At 41.1% G+C, this 20,818-nt stretch overlaps 2 protein-coding genes across 2 annotated transcripts; both read left to right on the plus strand.

Moving 5' to 3' along the window:
• The first annotated feature begins 1,493 nt into the window (after positions 1–1,493).
• On the plus strand, positions 1,494–6,193 carry LOC309702001 (tripartite motif-containing protein 16-like). The gene is made up of 2 exons (XM_082526373.1): positions 1,494–1,545; positions 3,235–6,193. The coding sequence occupies exon 2, from the start codon at positions 3,268–3,270 to the stop codon at positions 4,942–4,944; it is 1,677 nt and encodes a 558-aa protein (XP_082382499.1). The 5' UTR covers positions 1,494–1,545; positions 3,235–3,267; the 3' UTR covers positions 4,945–6,193.
• A 3,010-nt stretch (positions 6,194–9,203) lies between these two features.
• On the plus strand, positions 9,204–15,724 carry LOC309701673 (uncharacterized protein). Its single transcript, XM_082525821.1, has 4 exons — positions 9,204–9,357; positions 9,595–9,754; positions 15,488–15,554; positions 15,638–15,724. Exons 1-4 carry the CDS (start codon positions 9,211–9,213, stop codon positions 15,660–15,662), a joined length of 399 nt encoding a protein of 132 aa, XP_082381947.1. The 5' UTR covers positions 9,204–9,210; the 3' UTR covers positions 15,663–15,724.
• The last annotated feature ends 5,094 nt before the right edge of the window (positions 15,725–20,818 follow it).

The following is a 20,818-nucleotide window of genomic DNA, read 5'->3' on the forward strand; positions in this document are numbered from 1 at the left end:
AACTACATGTCTCGTGTCCTTCCTCAGGTAAAGATGCAAATTAGCATGTTGGAGCTTGTTTAATCTGTTTCAGAAGCAAGAGCAGCTCAAAGCAGACTGTGGGTTTTCTCCAGGCTTTACCACTTCCTGTAGGTCCTGGTTGCATATGACTGTTCTTACTGGCCTGGCTCACTCCAAAAGCAGTCATTCTGTTAGTCATACCACCTCATTGCCGTAGAAAAGCGTCTCACAGCCTCTGAAGCAGATTTAAGAGTAGAACATACATTCGGTCTCATGGTATTCCCAGTAAAAGAAAGAGAAACTCTCTGACAGAGTGCTCCTGCACACGTCTGTAAAGCCTCCTGCTCAGCTTTAGACAAAAAGCAGCCCTGGGAGATGAAGTCGTAGATAACCAGCTAGGTGATATCCTTTGTGGAGGATATAATTAAGTAAAAGATGGCCATTTAAATGTGAGACAACCAAACTGATTACGTTACTGTTTTGAAAAAGAGGACAGCTGTCATGGGGATGGAGCGGACTGAGGCACAGACTGAGAGATGGGATTTAAACAGTTCTTTATTTATCCACACCGGGTGCACTATATGCACGGGGGGAGGGGGGGGGGGGGGGGGGGGACACACCAGGGTTTTGAGGGTCCACAGGGTCTGGAAAACACAAAGCCTTCACACTCGCTCCGCTCCTCCTCCACATAATCACACTCAGTAGTCCATGGTCATGGACTACTCACAGAAACGAGGGTTACTCCGAAGCGAGCATGAGAAACGACTGAATTCTGCAGAGTCGGGTATTACTAACTAAAGTTACTCAATATTCCAGCGACGAGTAGCTCAGCCCCCCTGCCTTAAGAAGAGCCAGCAAAGAAATTCAGAATCACAGGTGATCAGCTGCAGGTGCATGGCCCAAGGGCGGGAGCTCAGCTCCACCCAGGCAGAGCGAGAGAGAGAGAGAGAAAGAAAAGACAAAGCAATAACAAAAACATTTGTAGCCACACTGGGCTGGCCGGGCAGGCACAGGTACCCTGACAACAGTTGTAAGAATATGATTGATCTCTAAAATGGCACATTAGCAGGTTTCACCATATTTGGCCATTTATTCTGACCCTATACCGATAACAACAGGTGACTAACGCTGGTTAATAGTTTAATGTTACATGTTCTAGACACCTCTGATGGGCTCACCAATAAGACAGTTGCCCGCCCTCTCAGCCTGGCCATACAAAATAAAAATCAACCACTAAGTTTGACAGGTTGCTGAATCAAGACATAAATATCCAACTACTCTGAATATGAGAAACAAAAGAAATCAGTTTAGTGTAAATTCAGGTTTGTAATGTTTATTTGTGTAATTTTGGTATTGAATCTGTTTAAATGCTGCATATGCAGTACCATACTTGTTGCTCATACACAACAGCGTTTAAAGTTCATTTCCTTCACTGGGCCCAATCTGGCAACTCCTGCGTCTCAAAGGAGGAGTCTCGAGGAATGTATTTGTCAGACACAGTCAGTCCCATCTGACCTGTGAAGAAAGCAGGACGCATGATTTCTGGTAAGTAAATACTTCTATGTAGTTGTTTATTTATTTCAAACAAGTTTAATCCACAGGTCCAATGTACAGATCTAACCTTTGTTTCAGAGACAAACAGCCAGCAATACTTGATTAACAGCACTTATTAAGCATTTTTGTTTCTTCTAAATATTTGTAATAATATATGATATTATTACATAATGATAATAATGAAAGTTGTAACCGGTCATAAATAAATCAATGTTTTGGACACTCAATGATTCTTCTGTCAATGCAACAAGTAGATGATCTATGATAGCTTCTTCTGCGTGCTCCCTTTGTCACAGGAGTGGCCACAACAGGTCGGTCCACATTTTTCATTTAACTGATTTTTACACTGGTGTCCTTCCTGACTTCCTGCTTATGTGGCAAATGTGTAAAACACCACTTAGAAGAAACATTAAGGTTGAGACATTTATTTATTATACAAACTGAAAAAAATGGTCTCTTCTTTTTATGTGGACTGAAAATTATTGATTTTATTCCACCACAGGCCATCATGTGACAATGCAAAGCTTTTAATGTTTTAATTATGTTTAACTTGATAAATATTGGCATCAGAGACCCATGAAGAGCTACTACTTTTTTACTTTGAAATGTGTGTTTTGTTTTGTTTTTAATTACAACAAGCAGTCCATCACTCATCACTTCACTCTGCTTTAATTTCTGCATGAAATCAAATATCTTGATGCATTCTCAATCATCCAGGAAAGTAAACCTCCAAAAGTTGATTCTGTTCATCTGGACGTAGCGTTTTGTGGGAGAAACGTTTCGTCACTCATCCAAGTGACTTCTTCAGTCTCAGCTGACTGCAGGTTTCCCCAAATCTTATAAACAGTACATTTGCATAATGACTGAAACCAGCCCACTATAGGAACAATGGGCTGGGAGCTCAGTTCCTTAATCATAATTATGCAAATTCTCATGACCATTGATCAACAACCACTGATCAATGGCCATGAGTACCATTCACAGAGAGTTGGGGGTCTCACTAGGCGTAGCTCAGGGTGATGTACCAAACCCATAATTTTCTGTTTTTTTAATATTCATGTGACCTCAGCCCCCATAGAGAATGGAGCGGGTAGTATTCACACTAAGGAAAAAAATATAAGAATAATATGAGAATTGTTCATTCTAAAATTGGTGCTGCGCTTTTACTGAGGTGCCCAACAAAACACCTGCAAAATATAAAGTGAATCAGGTAAAGAGTTTTTCTCGGTTTTCTCAATGACTGGCAGTGTTTTCACACTCTGGTTTGAATCAGTTAATGAGTTTAGCAGGAGCAACAAAAAATGAGCTGTTCTGTTTTTAATGTGTGAATAACAATGAGAGTTTATATTCATTTTACAGCTAGTTGCTGTAGTTTGTGTAGCTTACTCTGCATATCCCAGAATATGAAGCAGACCTGTGGGAAGGCAGTTTGTTCAAACTTGCAAAGTATGCTGTATGGTTTTGAGGGCTTTCTGGAGTAGAGCCAGAACCTGCTGCAGAGATTATATGTCTTGTGTGGTCTGAGAATACTTTGAGATCCCTCAGTTGGACCCGAAAACCTGGAATAGCCTGATGTCACTGTGGACCAACTTTGAATAACCAGAAGATAGTGGGTGGATAATTAAGAGTGTGACGTATGCCTTTCTGGAATGACCTGATACATCCGTCTTCTTTTCACAGTGAAACTATTTGGCATTCACCTCATCACACAGAATGGCACAACAAGGAAGCAAGTCAGTAAAATTCCACTGTTCAGTCTGTCGGGATCTACTGAAGGAGCCGGTGACTATTCCCTGTGGACACAACTACTGTATGAGCTGTATTAAAGGACAATGGAATAATGAGGATCCAAAAGGAGCCTACAGCTGTCCTCAGTGCACAAAGAGTTTCATATCGAGGCCTGAGCTGGAGAAAAACAGCATGTTAGCAGAGTTAGTAGAGGACTTGAAGATATCTGGACACCAAGCTGCTTCAGCTGATCTCTGCTATGCTGGACCTGAAGATGTTTCCTGTGATGTCTGCACTGAAGAGAAGCTGAAAGCAGTGAAGTCCTGTCTGGTATGTTTGGTTTCTTACTGTGAGCAACACCTCCAGCCTCACTATGACTCCTCTGCCTTTGACAAACACAAGCTGGTCAAACCATCGAACAGGCTGAAAGGGAACATCTGTTCAACTCATAATGAGGTGATGAAGATGTTCTGCATTACTGATCAGCAGTGTATCTGTTATGTCTGCTGCCTGGACAAACATAAACGCCATGTAACAGTTCCAGTTGAAGTTGAAAGGGCAGACAAAGAGAAAGACCTTAAGATGAATCTGCAGGAAGTCCAGAAGAAAATTCAGACCAGAATGGAGGAAGGTGAAGTGCTTGAGAAAGAGATGGAGGGGATCAAACTGTCTGCTGATAAAACAATTGAAGACAGTGATGCCATCATCGATGAGCTGTTGAGTTACATTAAAGAAAAAGGCTCAAATCTAAAGCAGCAGATCAAATCCCAGCAGGAAACTGAAGAGAGTCGAGTCATGGAGCTTCAGAATAATCTGGAGCAGGAGATCACTGAGCTGAGGAGGAAAGAAGAGGAGCTGAAGCAGCTTTCAGGCACAGAGGACCACACCGAATTTCTACTAAGTTACTCCATGATGTCAAAACTCAGTGAATATACAGATTCACCAAGCTTTAAAATGTGTCAAGTTAAGTACTTTGAGGATCTGCAAACAGCAATGTTAGAAGCCAGAGAAAATCTCAAAGCATTTCTAAGTGAGGAATGGAGGAAGATCACTCTGACAGTGAGATCAGTGGATGTTTTATTGCCACAAATTGAACCTAAGACCAGAGATGACTTTTTAAAACATTCATGTCAACTGACGATCGACCCAGATACAGTCCACAAAAATCTCTTCCTGTCTAATCAGAACAGAACCGTATCAGACAGTGCTCATAATCCAAATATCTATCCTGGATATAAAAAAAGGGACAGGTTTTCCAACTACCAGCAGGTCCTGAGTAAGGAGAGTCTGATTGGACCTTGTTACTGGGAAGTGGAGATGAAAGGGAAAGGCCTTTCAGTAGCCGTGACGTACAAGAATAAAAATAAACTGGATCAAAGTGATTTTGGAAGTAACAATAAATCCTGGGCATTAGAGTGTTACGGTGACTGCTACAAATTCAGATACAATAAAATCACAACTCCCCTCTCAGGCCCTCTGTCCTCCAAAGTAGGAGTGTACGTGGATCCCAGAGCAGGTGTTCTTTCTTTCTACAGCGTCTCTGACACCATGGCCCTCCTCCACAGAGTCCAGACCACATTCACTAAGCCGCTCTATGCTGGACTGTGGATTTGGAAGAGTTTTTGGGCTGACAACACTGCTACATTTAATGAGATAAAGTAGACCGTCTTCATTGGTTTGTGAACCCATCTTGTTCTTTCCTTTACTCACTGATCAAATGCCATCATCTTAAGCCAAGTGTCACGGGGAAACATGAAATATTGATTAAAATCTGATAGATTTCTTTGTGCACAGGAACTAGAAATCAGTAGCATCAGTCATAATGAATGCCAGTGTTTGCACATGTATCATTAATCAAAATGTGAGATTAGTTTTGTACGGTTTATACTGTGAGGTTTTCTGTCGCACTGTATGAATCATTCATGAACTTTCTCAATCATTTCTTTTCTCAATCATTTTTTACTTCTTCCTTTCACTTTTTAAGCATTTTAAGAAAACTGTAATGATGCGTTCAGTACACCCATAATAATATAAAATCAGTTGTACATTCTTAGAAAAAAATCATGTTTAACAATAATTATTGAATGTTAAAAAGGAATTTGTGGCAGTGCTTATACCACCTATGACAACTGAGGAAGTTCAGGGTCTCTCCAGTGATCCTCAGGACTTTCTATACAGGCACTGTAGAGAGCATCCTCACACAGAACGTCGCATCCTGGTTTGGGAACAGCTGTGTCTAGGACAAAAAAGCTCTTCAGAGAGTGATCTGTACAGCAGAACGCTGCTGCAGGGCTGCTCTCCCCTCCCTACCGGACATTTACACCAAAAGATGCAGGACCAGAGCAGCTCAGATACTAAAGGACCCTTTCCACCCCAGCAATAAACCGGTCCAGTTTCTACACCATCTGCAGAAGGTTCCCCACCATCTGGGCAAGAACAGAGAGGCTGAAGAGGAGCTTCTACCCTCAGTCAGGCCATCCATGTATTAAATCAGGACATGCCACATTTTATTGATTCGTTATTGTGTTTGTAACACTTGTGATGACCACAGATATGACATGTGTCATGATCCTGGGTCTTATGACCCAGCGGTTTCAGTTTCTTGTGTTTTGTCCTTTTGTATTATGGTTTGAGTCCACCTTGTTACTTTAAAGTTTAGTCTGAATCACTAGGTTTTTATGTTTATTTTTTGGTTGTTAGATTTCCTGTGTCTTTGCTCCTGTGTCTCCCTCTGTGTATCTGTAGTCATATAGATCTGAGTTCCTGTGCCTTGTTTCCCCTCGTGTTTTATTCCACGTTTCCCCAGCCCGTTAATAACGGGCCGTTATGTCTGCGCTCTGGCGACAAAGAACTGTGCGTGTGTGAAGTGCATTTCACAGTATCAGTCTAATAAACTTAAACCTACACCATCCTCCCAATTCTGGTATTCTAAACAGTACCCGAAAGTAGACTGCTTGGTTAAGTTAACCTCCTGAACCATCTACAACACATGGTGAAAACCTGAAATTAAGACAGAGAAGACTAGAGGTGAGACATGATCATTACTGATTACTGATGACAGATTTAGATATATTTTCATAAACCATTCATTTGCCACATCAATAAACAGCATGGCAGGGCAAGATATTTTTTCTAACATGGCAACCTTTAAAAAGTGAAAGGAGATAGAAAGACAGGTGAGAAAGAAAACTTAATTGACTTTTTGATGGCATTTTACACACAGTACTAAATCAAATCAAATCAAATCACTTTTATTGTCACATCACATGTGCAGGTACATTGGTACAGCACATGTGATTGAAATTCTTGTGTGCAAGCTTCACAAGCAACAGAGTTGTGCAAAATACAATAATGTAAACAAGCAAAATACAAGAATGGCTAAATTTGAAACTAATAAATATATGTACAATATATATATATGCATACAGTATATGCATTTCTGGATGTGTATACTAAATATGTTTTTCTGCGTGTGTGTGTGTGTGTGTGTGTATACATATTTTACAAATTAAATAGAGTAAACAATAAATAAAATATATAAAAATATACAGAGTTGAGACATGTGCAAAACAGTGGCGTTACTGTACAGTATGGAGTGCATAATGTTGAAGTTCCAGTAGTGAAGCTGAGGTGTCTATGACGTGTTCAGCAGTCTGATGGCCTGATGGAAGAAGCTGTCTCTCAGTCTGCTGGTACGGGACCGGATGCTGCAGAACCTCCTTCCTGATGGAAGTAGTCTGAACAGTTTATGGCTGGGGTGACTGGAGTCCTTGATGATCCTCCCCGCTTTCCTCAGGCAGCGCTTCCTGTAGATGTCTTGGAGGGAGGGAAGCTCACCTCCAATTATCCGTTCAGAGCACCGCACTACTCTCTGTAGAGCTTTGCAGTTGTAGGCGGTGCTGTTGCCGTACCAGGTGGTGATGCATCCAGTGAGGATGCTCTCAATGGCACAGCGATAGAAGGTCCTGAGGATGCGGGGGCTCATGCCAAATCTTTTCAATCTCCTGAGAAAGAAGAGGCGCTGCTGCGCCTTCTTCACTGTTTTGTTTGTGTGTACTGACCACGTAAGATCCTCAGCCAGGTGTACGCCAAGGAAGTGGAAGCTGCTCACTCTCTCCACAGCAGCGCCGTTGATGGTGATGGGGGTGTGTACTTCTCTGCACCTCCGGAAGTCCACTATCAACTCCTTTGTCTTTGCGATGTTGAGGGTGAGATGGTTGTCTTGACACCAGTGGGTCAGGGCGCTGACCTCCTCCCTGTAAGCCGTCTCATCACCATTGGTGATAAGACCCACCACTGTAGTGTCGTCCGCAAACTTCACAATGATGTTGGAGTTGTTAGTGGCCGTGCAGTCGTAGGTGTAGAGTGAGTATAGGAGAGGGCTCAGTACACACCCCTGTGGAGCACCAGTGTTCAGTGTGACGGGGGATGAGGTGATGCTGCCCAGTCTGACCACTTGGCGTCTGTCAGACAGGAAGCTAAGGATCCAGCTGCAGAGGGAGCTGCTCAGTCCTAGATCCTGCAGTTTCCTGTCCAGCTTCGAGGGAACGATGGTATTGAATGCTGAGCTGTAATCTACAAACAGCAGTGTGTCTGTTAAATCTGCTGCATAGGAGTATATGTGGATCCCAGGGCAGGTGTCCTGTCCTTCTATCCGGTTGTTCAGTGATGACGCGACGAATCCTACTTCCAGGCCTAAAGTAGTCTGCGTTTAATATGGCTTTTGTGTTGTTAACATGTTTAATGTTTTGTATTTTCTTCTATTTGATCTCAAAAAGCTCCTAAAACAGTCAGTGATCACTGTTGACCTCCCTCGGCTTTTATTACCGCTAATCATTTATTTAAGCTCAGTTTTTAAAACCTTAGGCTGTAACTACAGCCCAGCCCATGCAGCAGTATATGAATGACTAACCTCGTATTGTGGATGGATTATCTCAGTTGTTCTCCTGGCTGAAGTTTGGTCCTTTTACAGCATCCTGCCATGCGATTACATTTGTTCCTGACCACCGAGAACACTCACGTTAACTTTTATCGAGTGGAAAAAAAGTTAGCTTGTTTATATTATGCTAACATAGCTGTGTCGCTAGCGGTCACGTAGCACATCATTATATACCAGCTAGCCCAACTTCAGTAACCCTACAAACGTCACTGCTGTTTAGTTTTCTGTCTTCATTTATGTTGGAAGTGATAACAGAGCTGTACGTTTTAATTTGTTTCCAAAACCCCGCAGTCAGGACATGCTATATTGTATTTAGATAGAAGCTAGCGAGCTAACTTCCTGCTAACTTCTAACTCCGTTAAATGTCATAAATTCCGTTTTCATGGATGCCTGGATGCTAAACTCAATTGTTACACCTGGTAGAGCAGAACGCTGATCATTTTATTAAAGATGAAAGACTTTAGACAGTTTTTCAACTCTCAGTAATGCCATAGTGATCGTTTGATATATGGACCTGCAGCGGAGTTTAGGGCCAGACACGGCTAGTGACGTCAGACTTAATGACCGGATAGCAGGGGTGAGCAACTCCAGGCCTCGAGGGCACTGCCATACCATGATCGGATATGGGTCAAATAGGGTAAAAAAAAAAAATCGTATTTCATGCGCTTTCACCTGCAGTGTGAACGTAGCCTTAGATGTGTCCTTGATCCAACACAGCTGATTCAAATGGCTATATTACCTCCTCAACATGTCTTGAAGTTCTCCAGAGGCCTGGTAATGAACTAATCATTTGATTCAGGTGTGCTGACCCAGGGTGATATATAAAACCTGCAGGACACTGGCCCTTGAGGCCTGGAGTTGCCAACCACTGTTCTCTGACATTATGGCTGTGTCCCAATTAAGAGACCGCACGTTTGAAGTACGCATTTTGAGTGCGATTACGTCACCACCACGCGACGACGGCTGTCCCAATTCGATGCATACTCCAAATGCGCCTTCGATTTCCCCAAATATCAAGCATGGTCCGGTGCACGCTTCGTGGTCCCATATATCCCACAATTCATAGTGCGGTGGGTGTGGATAATTTTGCTGCAAAATATGGCAGAAAGGAGTGGCCGAAGAGTGACCTGTCAAAAGTAAGTACTGAATATGACGTCACTTATTTATGTGCGAATGTTTAATAATGAAGAACATTAAAACATTACTGTTGGCCACATGTCGGCAATATATCTATATATATATTATATATATATCTATATATAATATATATATCTGACGTCTGTCACAGATGTCTTAGGGTGAGTGGCAGGGTACACCCTGTACAGGTTGCCAGGTTAACCAATCCCCACCAACTTCATGTCCTTGGACTGCAGGAGGAAGCCAGAGTACCCCGAGAGACTCCACAAACTCCGGGAGAACATGCAAATTCCATACAGAAAGACCCGGGCCTGATAGTGGAATTGAGCTCAAGACCTTCTTGCTGTGAGGCAGCAGTGCCAACTACCATGCCACCCAAAATCTACTCATATCATGGTAATTTTAAAGTAAAGGAAAAAGTGACTCTGACATTTAGAGAAATACAAGATCTCGCCTAATTTCACTTTGAAGTTTAGGACTCTGTTTGGCCTAGCCTTAGACTAAAAAGTGTTTTGACACAGTAGTTTCTTTTAGATGTGGGAATACGCTTAATCTATGTGTGGATTTGAGAGCTGAGAGCTGATCTTAACTCCCAGCTGATCCTAAGAGCTTCTGGATGTGACCTGCAGATGGAAGCATTACTGCACAGACCTGGAAATTCTCCTCCTCATACTACAATATATTGATGCATACAATGAATGATTCTGCCAGAATCCGTTAAAGAGTTTTACAGAAGCCACAAAAGAAGAATGTGCTGTTAATCACTGTTCTTAAATAGTGGACAACACAGAGAAATTATATTTCCTTTACAGCTAGTTGCTATAGTTTGTGTAGGTCACTTTGAAAATCCCTGAATACAAAGCAAAGCTGGCTATAGAGTGACGGTTAGCGCAAATTTGCAATGTATACTTGGTAGCTGGGTCAGCTTTAGGTTGTTTGTCTTCTCAGGCAAAGATGCAAAGGAATATATCGCAGTCTGTTTATTCTGCGCCAGAAGCAACAGCAGCTCCGACCCCTCGCAGAACTCCTCCAGCCCTTGTTGGTTCCTAATGAACTATTCTCACATATAACTCTTGTTACTGTCCATTCCAGCGTAAAAAGTCGTTCACACCATCATAGATGGGTTCTGTAGGTCAGGCCACATAATTAACCAAGGAAAAAAATTTCCAATGCCTCTGAAGCAGTAGAAGAAGCAGTGGTAGTACAGGTGTTTTGTCTCCATGGTCTTCAAAATAATATAGTCTATGTCAAAGGACTCTTTTTCTGATGCGCTCTGCTCAGCTTTAGGAGCTGAAGTAAACCTTGACTCAGGCTTCCATCTGTAATCTAATGATCAAACAGGTTTAACCAGGATCTTGAAGCTGCTCTAACTAACCCCTCTTTCTGGAGTTCCCAGTTGTCTTGGGTGGAATACCTCCATAATAACATGACTTCAGCTGCCACTCGACTATGTAAAATAATCCATTTGTCATATTACAGTTTGCCCTAACTCAGAAAATAAACATTGCTAAGTGTGGCCTCTGCCTACAGTTATTTCCTATTCAAATTCCACTGGACTGTCAAAATCACTGTTATAGTGTTTGGTGAGTGGCCGTTTCAAAAATGAATTAATGTTAATAGTGTTAAGTCAAGGTACAGTATGTGGCAGCTGAAACGTAAGAGTTTCCATATATGAGCAGCAGATGGCAGCATTAACTTACAGACAGACTTGTGTAAACTACTGCTGTATGTGCACCTCGGCTGCCACAATGTCTGCGTTATGCTGTGTAATGTCAATGAAGAAATGAGCAGGTCCTCTAACCTACACACAAGGTGTCTGCTGTTAAAACAAATCTCGTCAAGTTTCAGAAATGCAGAGACATACATAAAAAACATTAAAAAACAAAAGTGGGTAAGAAAAACTCTCTTTTAACAGGAAGAAAAGAAACCTCCAGCAGAACCAGGCTCAGGGAGGGGCAGCCATCTACCAACACCGGTTGGGGGTTGGGGGAGGAAGGATAAAAGACATGCTGTGAAAGAGAGCCAGAGATTAATAATAATAATAAAAGCAGAGAGCTGTATTAGGACATAGTGAGTGAGAAAGGCGACTGAAGAAAAAACACCCAAGGCATCATGGGAATCCCCCGGCAGCCTACACCTATTGCAGCATAACTAAGGGAGGATTCAGGGTCACCTGGTCCAGCCCTAACTATATGCTTTAGCAAAAAGGAAAGTTTTAATCTTGAAAGTAGAGATAGTGTCTGTCTCCTGAATCCAAACTGGAAGCTGGTTCCACAGAAGAGGGGCCTGAAAACTGAAGGCTTTCCCTCCCATTCTACTTTTAAATACTCTAGGAACAACAAGTAGGCCTGCAGAGCGAGAGCGAAGCGCTCTAATAGGGTGATATGGTACTACAAGGTCATTAAGATAAGATGGGGCCTGATTATTTAAGACCTTGAATTAGTGTGTGAACAAGACTCTCCATTTACATGAACAAATTGTAGTCTGTTAGATAGATATGATACAAACCACTGCAGCGCAGTACCTGTGATGCCTACAGCATGCTCTGATCGCTCTTATAGGATATTATGGTCGACAGTATCGAATGCTGCACTGAGGTCTAGCAGGACAAGCACAGAGATGAGTCCACTGTCAGAGGCCATAAGAAAAATAAGCTGTTTCTGTGCTGTGATGGGCTCTGAAACCTGAGTATGATGATTCATATATGTATATTAAATGCAATGTGTTTCAGTCATGTGCATTAAGCTGTATTAACTGAATCAGACATGTCTTGAAAGACAAAACACATGAATAGATAAATATGATAAAATCCCACCAACACATTACTTCAAGTACTCACATCATTAAGCAGTTTCTGTGATAATAATGCAGATTTACAGGTGTGCACTCAAAGAGAAAACACATTAAATAATTCTCTGACTTATATCTGTGCAAACAGAATATTACTATATGTAAATTAAGCTGATAAATAACTCAGAGGGTTTCTTCTTCTCTTCTTTTTTTTCCAAGCGGTAACTCCAGCTATTGTTTTGTTTTCATAAGCCATTTTAGGCTTTAAGCTGTCATGACTAATCTACTTCCTGATTCTCTCTGGCTGAGCTATAGAACGAGAGAGGATCGGAGGTGAGTTGAGGTGATCTGTGTGTCTCAGCTCCCTAAGCCTTTTAGAGCCACTGCTGCTTCTCGGAAACGCACACTGATCTTTTTATCTTTTTACAAAGGCAGGTTTGGGACGCACAATCAAAGACAAAGCACTGCTGTGTCAAACGCCTGGTGGTAGCTGGGAGACTCCCTGGTGCTTTGAGAGGCCATCCCATTACCAAAAAACCGATTAAAAGTTCCCTGCTCTCAAAGGCTGAGGTGTCCTGCCAAAGTGGCCTTAAAGCAGGAGGCTGAAGCTCTGCTCAGACAGCGCTTCTCTCAGGACAAGTGCAGCAGCTAAACGTGCTCACCTACAGGATTTACACATTACATCAATGTAAGCTCACAGTTTATATTCACAGAATGTGACGATCTTAACAACAATCTTAACAACCACGAATTCAGGTTTAATGTCCTGTATTAATTACTTCAGTGAACTAAATCCACACTCCGGGTAAAAGTGCAGCACGTCTGATGTTTTGTGATTAGTGTGAATGGTAACAGCTGACAAAACAAAGAACAAAACAAGCTGTTAATACGATCGAATTGTAACAGAGAAGTGCCCGTTTTGAGAAAGTGTGAGTGAGGTTGTGTTTTTTTTCCAACTACAATTTACAGATTTCCTCTAGACATGCTACACAAAGGAAGCCTTTCAGCTACTGCTGAGAAAAGAAGACTAGCTTAAAAGATACATACGCTAAATACGTGTGCGTGTGTGTGCGTGTGTGTGCGTGTGTGTGCGTGCGTGTGTGTGCGTGTGTTCAAGATTGTTGGTCCCAGGTCTTCCTGTCATGGGCCCTGTGTTTTGAGGTTTCACTGGCTGCTGTTTCTTCTGTATCGTAAGAATGTTTTATGTTTAGGTTTTGTTATTCGTCTCTTTGGTGTATGAGGCTGTCAGCGTCGTTGTTATTTATTATTACTTTGCATGCAAGCCTGTTTGAATTTTGCTGAAATTATTGAAATCCTGTATTCAGGTGATCCCTGTTGGCTGAGTTTCCATATTCCTTTGCTTTTCTCTATCTTATGTTGTGTATAGGTTTTGTTTTATAGCCTGTTTATTGTAGTTTTGTTATAGAAATAGAGAAAAAAGTCTTGATATCATCCTCTTCTTCTTAAAAAAAAAAAATCAGAAAACATTTGTTTCATAGATTGAGAATAGTCTGACTCAGCTCTTTAACCCGTCAGCTCCATGGTCCGAAGTCCTTGTGACTGAGATCATGTAAGAAAAGTACCAGCGAACAATTTGCTGAATTCACAGCTAGTGAGTGGACGTCATGTTCTACCCATGCAGCTCTCTCGCCTAAACCACCAAGTATCGAGTATATCTAGTAGTATGAATGCATCATGTGAGAAAGGCCAGACTCTTCTAACACTGAGCTCATGTGCAGAAGCAAAATATTAGATTAGCTTCAAGACTGAAAACCAAAATGTCAGTTTCTCAGGCAGCGACTAAGTTCATTCATAAAAGATGGCAACGCTGATGTTTGCAAGTGGAGCCATTAGTGAAATTCCTGAGAACTGCACGTGGTAAGATAATATCCTTTGTAATTACATGGATACCTGGAAAGCCTTCTTACTGCTGCCTAAATAGGAAACATTTGAGGACATGAAGAGGAGGGAAAGCCGAGGCTGTCGATGGAGCCACCTTTAAAGATGAATGCTGTTGTTGAGCGTCAACGAGGTCAGGCATCCCACCGAGGTCTCGCCAAGTGACACAGAAATGAGGTGCATTTAAATGAAGCTCTGACGCATCGTCTCTCATTAGAGAAAGTATCTGTGTGTGTGTTTGAGTGTACTTGCGTCACTTGTGTGAGGGGTTAGCAGTTGGGATTCCAAGGGCTTTTGGTAAACTGACTGATGCTAATAGCTTCTCTAATAGCTTTAAAGCCGTGTACATGAGACATAGGATCCAGTCGGGCTCAAGTGAACTCCAAAACTTTGCTCTATATCATTCTCATAGGTGCATATGCACTGAAACGCACACACACACTGGGTTGTTTTGAAACTTTAGCACCCGTCTACATCCCCAGTGAGCCCAAAGCGTCGTCCATCTGTGATGAAACCTTAGCGGGTCACATGCTGGTGTTGAAATACCCCCTGCTTGGTCCACTGGCCTGACTCTCATCATCCACATACACACATCATACCTCTCTGCTCCTCCAGGCCTCACTGTGGAGGCGTTGTCAGTCAGCGGGGAATTAGTGGCCGTTCCTCCCCAAACATCCAGGGCTTGTGTAGAATTACAGGCTGCAGTAGGAAGCGTCCCATCACCTAAATGTCACAGTTTCATGGTGTAACAGCTAAACCCGCTCCATCAACTCCTGAACCTTTTCTCACATTCTCGCCGAATGACGTGAAGGGCTTTATGCCCCTTGTGAATTAGGCAACTTAACTGTCATAGCCATATTGAGCAGCTTTGATGCAGCTGCTCAATATAGTCAGCATGTGTCAAAGGAGTTTTACCTACTTATCTTGCAGCTTATCTTCTGCAATTTAATGATGAACAAAAGTGGTTTTTTAACAGTCACGTACTCCTGCAGTGGTGCTTTTAGTAGACCGCTACAAGAGGAGAACAGCTATGGTTGCACGTGAGTTTGCATTATAAGTGAGTTAATAAAGTCGTAAATTGTATTTCAGTGGCAGGTTCAACACTTTTTGGATGTACTGTAGTACAGCACCCTACCAAACAATAGTCCCTGCTAGGGGGCAAGGGGACTAAGGTAAATCAGTCCTAAGAAGGGAGCTCATCAGCAAAAGTCTGGTGGCTGTGCCTTGACACATGCAGCTTGAAATAAGCCAGAAAAATAACATCTGCCACTTTGTGGGCCCATCGCCCATAGGAGCAGGCACTGGGGTGGGCTGGATGTAAGGCAAAAAGAGGGGCCTGGGCATTTTGACCCTTGGTATTGCAAACTGGTGTCTTCCTTTTGAGGTTTTCAGGGAACACCGAGGTAGATCCAGAACCAACTTTCATCTCATCTGGCTTAGGAGGGCCTTGGGATCCCACAGGAGGAACTGGAAAGAATGGCTGCCACCACAATCCAGCTTTGACCAGGTATAAGAAAATGTATGTATCGATGTATGTATGTATGTATGGATAGCTAATTGCAGTTCACTTTCTTTGCTATTCTCCTGTAGGAAGAGCACCCATAATACAAGCTAATGGAACCTTCCTGCATCTTGAGATATAAGGCCACGTAAAGCAGGCTGTAAGACGGTCTAAACCCAAACCTGCTGCATACATCTGCATGTTTCAGGGTGATGAGTCCCCCTTAAGGTAATTCCTTGTAAAAATTTCCCCACAAAAACAAAGTCTGAACATCAAACCTTCTCCCCATTTCAGCACCAACACTGATCCATAAATGCCACAACGACCTCATGGGTTCAAAAAAGATAAGCTGTTTTTAACAGACTGTCCTATGTGCCTATATACCCCAAAAGGTTCATCTGGTCGTAGCGTTTTCAGTGGGAGAAACGTTTTGTCACTCATCCAAGGCAGCAAAAAATGCCCAAGATGCCCAAACCCCTTCCGCACCCCGCACTCCTCCACATGCCTGATGATGAGCTATATAAACACATAGTGAGTGAAGAAGAAAACTCACTGCATCATTACAAGCCCACAGAGAGTGTCTGTGTATTACAGTAGTCATAAATAAATAACAATAAAAATAGTAAATGCATTAACTAGTTTTCAAAACAACGCTGGTATCAGCAAGGTATTTTCACCCAGAGAAGTGGTGCTCACTGGATAGTTTCTCCTTGGTAAACCTCAGAGTTGATTGTGTGGGAAAATCCAAGCAGATCAGCATTTTTTGAAATACTCAGACCAGCCTGTCTGGCTCCAACAACCATGCCACATTGACTTAAATCACCTTTCATCCCAATTCCGATGCTCAGTTTGACCTCTGGCAGGTCATCTCAACCATATTTACATGCCTAAATGCATTGAATTGCTTCTCCCTAATAAAGTGGCCATAAGTGTATATCCTGAGCTCCAGCACAGCTGTTCGGGCATTTTTAATTTTACGTATTACATATTTGGAGTATTAAAAAAAGCAGAGTTTACTGTAAGTTGTTCACAGTGTCTAAAATGCCTAAAATGACCACATTTATGAGAAAGGCTCGATATCCCAAAACACTCAGCTGACGTAGTTAAATGTCGCCACAAAAACTTACTAATTTAACAATCTTAGTGCAATCAGAGGGGAGCTGTACAAAACATATTGAAGTCCGAGCCATACAGTTTTATTTTTTTTAAACTAATGTAACTGATCTCTGATTATATGTGTAGGAATCAAATGTAGCATTTTAAACTAATAACTTCATAGAAGTCCTTTGAGTTTGACTGCCTCCTGACCTTCGTGGCCACAAAAGCCTGCAGTTTCTTGAAGGTTGTTAGTCAGACATAATCATATTAGATTAACTGATTGCCGCTGATCAGTATTGTGCACCCTTAGGCTGAACCTCGGCACTTCAACAGGGTGCAGAAAACAAGTTTAGGGGGAAATTCCCAGCACAATTTGACACTTAAGTCATTATTTTGCCAAAGTGCAATTCAGACCGTTTTGGCAGCATGTCTTTAAATAACATAAACAGACCCAGAGGCTATCACCATCTAGCTGAAATCTTTGAGAGGCAAGCAAGGGTCAGTAACAGTTCGACTCGTAGGTGACTCTATGACAGTTTTAATTTCATCCAAGAGGCTTGGGGCATTGCATTTAAGCACTTTAACTGCTGAATATTAACATTAGATGCCTATTTATAACCCGCCAAACTGGATGCACCCATCAAGTTATGAAATAACAGCAGACAGACTATTGACTTCTTTTCTCTTCTTATTACATGATGTCAGTCAGTTGGAGTTTATCGCTGGAAATCGCTATCAAGTGCACCCAATGAACTGTTTGAACTTGACACAGTGTGCTTTCGATGCTACTGAATGGTAATGACAATTAGACTTAGACGGCAAATTCGATGTCCTTAACACAGAAAATAAAACCATAAAAAACTGTAGGTTTACGATGCCTTAAGGCAGTAAAAACAGCAAAATTACACGTCAAAGACAAAGTACACACACCCATACACTATAGTGAGTGTATGTACAGATGTAATTGTTCCAAAGAAGGGGACCACAGTAACTGAAAGACCTGCCGCCGATGCCCTGATAGGTTCTATAAACTAATAGAAGGATGTTAAAGGTGTTGACCTGAGATCCAGTGAAGTGCCTTCGGTACTGAGGTGATACAGTCAAATTTCAGAGCTGGTGTTGTGATGACTTTGATAATCCAGCAAACCGAGCATTACAATAATCTAATCTTTGTGGTATGATTCATCGACAAATTTCTCAGACTCAGTTCAAGACAGAAATTTTCTAACTATTGATTTATTTTTAAGAGATAAAACTGAGATCACTGTTCAAGATAATGCAATGTTACTTGTTTACTGTGTTTTAAAGACAGGGATGAGAAATACGAACACATTTTGCGCGTCTTTACTGCAACCGTCACTGTGAAGTCAACAACAAACTAATGACACTTTTGAAAGTTATTAAAAACCCTTCTAAGGTACTTAATGTGAGATCAGGATTTTATTAACAGTATAAAAGTGCTTTATGTAATTAGCCTTTAACCACAAAGGGACCATGAGTATGTTAAGCTGTTTTCAGATGTGCGCTGCTATTTAACCCTCCGCACCCCATGACAGCAACGGACAGCCAGGAGTTTTTGTAGGTGAATAACATCAACATTTGACAATAATATTGCTCGGTTATGATAGTGAGGTGAGCTGTTGAGGATATCTGTTGGTAGGTGCTGTTCCTGACAATGTAGCTGCTGTTAGCAGAAACTTCTATAAGCTTTGGAGGTAATGCCACCAGACTTGGTCAATTACCCAGAAAACTCTATTGCAATGTGTGACTATAATAAAACTTGGTGTTGCAATGTGTCATTGAGAATTATTTGGAGGAATTTGGAACATCCTAAAAGGATTCTCAGGAATCTGGAACATTCTAATAGAACTCTCAAAAATCCTAAAATAGCTCTTGTGAATTCGAAACATTCTAAAAGAATTCTCAGGAATACAGGGTTAACTTTTGATACTTCTTTTTAAATACTCTCATTTCTACCTTTCCCTAGCCCATCGTTGTAAATAGGAATATCTTTGTAATAACTTACTTGGTTACCTTGTGGTACAAATGTAACACGAGTGTGTGTTACATGAGACTATGCTCTTGCCCTAGTTCCATTTCAGTTAATATCTGTTGAATACAATTTACAGATGTTCAAGAAATAAAACTCTCAAGTCCAATCCACTTCAAGTCCAACTTCAATAGAAGAATCAGAGCCTTCCAGAGACGGTCTCACGTCTCTCATGGTCAGTCATTTTGACCTTTCACTAATGATGTTGAAGTACAGACAGGCAACAATAGCTTCGGCTTTTGTAAGGCATCAGTGGAGAAGAAGATTAACAGAAGAGTGAGCAGGATATTGTTTGTTTTTAGCCTAGCACTGCCACATTTGCTGCATTCCCGGCAAACCACTTAGGATTTCCCAGAGGATTTAAAGCCAGGCCCATGCAGCAAAGCAAGATCTTGTAGGACCTCTGCTACATGTTTATCAGGCAGTGGTGGATGCAAAGGCTCGTTGATCCAATGTCCAATTATTACAGAAATATAAGAACATAAAAAAAAGCATGAGCATCACCACCTAGAATTGGGAGAAAAGGTAAACCTCTTCTAGAATGAAGTACTCAACATATTGCACCTTTAACATTTTTTTTTTCATAAAAAATGACTGTAAGATAATAAATTTAACAATTCATAATGAGTTCAACACTGGGCAAACCTGTCTTCTTACATATAAATCAGGAGGCGCAGCTGCCCTTTAACAATACAGTGGCAACAAGAATAGATTCAGCCTCAAGGTAACGAAGCTGAGAAAAATAATGCAGTCTTATGATCAAATACACTTTATTCAGGGCCTTCTGGCTGTGTATCATACAAGGTAAAAATAAATAAATGAATAAAATAACTAAAGGAGACAGTATTGCAACAGCCTTATATCAATGGACTTGGTGGTCAATTTGAAAAAGTAGCTAAAAACCTTTAAAAATGGCTTCTGTAGAACATTTCGTCTTCATGTTCTAGTATCTTTGTTCTGAAGCACTTTGTGTTATTTATTTAAAAGGTGCTATAGAACTAAACATTTTACTTACACCGTCTAACAAATTAATTAGACCACCTGTCATAAAAACACAAAATAAAATTTAAATTTAAGACTCACTGAAGACAAACTTTAAGACAAACTGAATTTACTTTTACCTCCTGAGACCCTTTTTTTTTATGGCATGTATTTTTAATTTTTCTTTGCTATTTGGCCTAATTGGGCAAAACGTTGTATTGTGGTCTAGACAAACTAAAATGTGATGTCCACATATGTGGATACCAGGTCCTAGAGGGTTAAGAGACTGGTATGTGGGGGGATGTTGTTTCTTTGGTATTTTTAAAATAAAACCTTACATTTAGAAATCATATTTTAGCATTGTTTAACTTTTGGAAAATTACCAATACAGTTAATTTAGGGCAGCTGTGGCCTAATCCTTACACCTGGTGGTGGTCTAACAGATTTGTAAAGCTCTTTGCTTACTTAATTACTTACTTCTAGTTTAAAAAAAATGTTTTACACATCCATTACGTTTCACTTTTGCAAAATAAAGTAGAAGGTATTGGACCAAACCACTGTGAGGCACACTATGTCCACTTTTAAAAACATTTAAAAAGTATATTTTGCACAATAATCACAAAAGATTTGAGTGCATATTGTTTTATAGTTTCACAGAAAATATTGGCTCCATCCTTGGTTGCACTGATATGACAATTTTGGGAATTAACGAATGAAAACTAATTTCAGGAAGGGCAGTAGCACCCCAGATACCCTTCTAGCTACACTTCTGCTACAAAAGTGATCTTTTATTACAAAAGTAATTGTTGTCATCTTGGTATCCTAAAAGGCTTTGTCAGACATATAAACAATATTCTTTTTCCCTAATTTGATTCATAATGAGTCAGTGCCATTCAAAAGAATTCATCTTCGTTAGCTAATTGACTTACAAAACGTAAACCAGTGGATCAAAACTCAGCTGACCAAACCTTATGACCAAAGTGGACTTTGGTTTGTTTTGACAGTTGGACTTTGTGTTGTTGGGGCGGACACCTCAGTTTGAAAAAAGCGCTTGTCATCCTTTGAAAACCTCTCATCTGCAACAAAAGCTTCAGGAATGAGGAAACAGACGCTTGTTTTCTTGTTGACACCTATCTTTTTA

This window comes from Aulonocara stuartgranti (assembly GCF_965226115.1).
Source record: "Aulonocara stuartgranti genome assembly, chromosome: 3".
NCBI lineage: Eukaryota > Metazoa > Chordata > Actinopteri > Cichliformes > Cichlidae > Aulonocara > Aulonocara stuartgranti.

Coding starts and splice junctions, on each gene's coding strand:
- LOC309702001 (XM_082526373.1), top strand. CDS start 3,268: ATGGCACAACAAGGAAGCAAGTCAGTAAAATTCCACTGTTCAGTCTGT.
- LOC309701673 (XM_082525821.1), top strand. CDS start 9,211: ATGCGCCTTCGATTTCCCCAAATATCAAGCATGGTCCGGTGCACGCTT. Junction 9,358..9,594: donor CGAAGAGTGACCTGTCAAAA/GTAAGTACTGAA, acceptor CTTGGACTGCAG/GAGGAAGCCAGAGTACCCCG. Junction 15,555..15,637: donor CACAATCCAGCTTTGACCAG/GTATAAGAAAAT, acceptor ATTCTCCTGTAG/GAAGAGCACCCATAATACAA.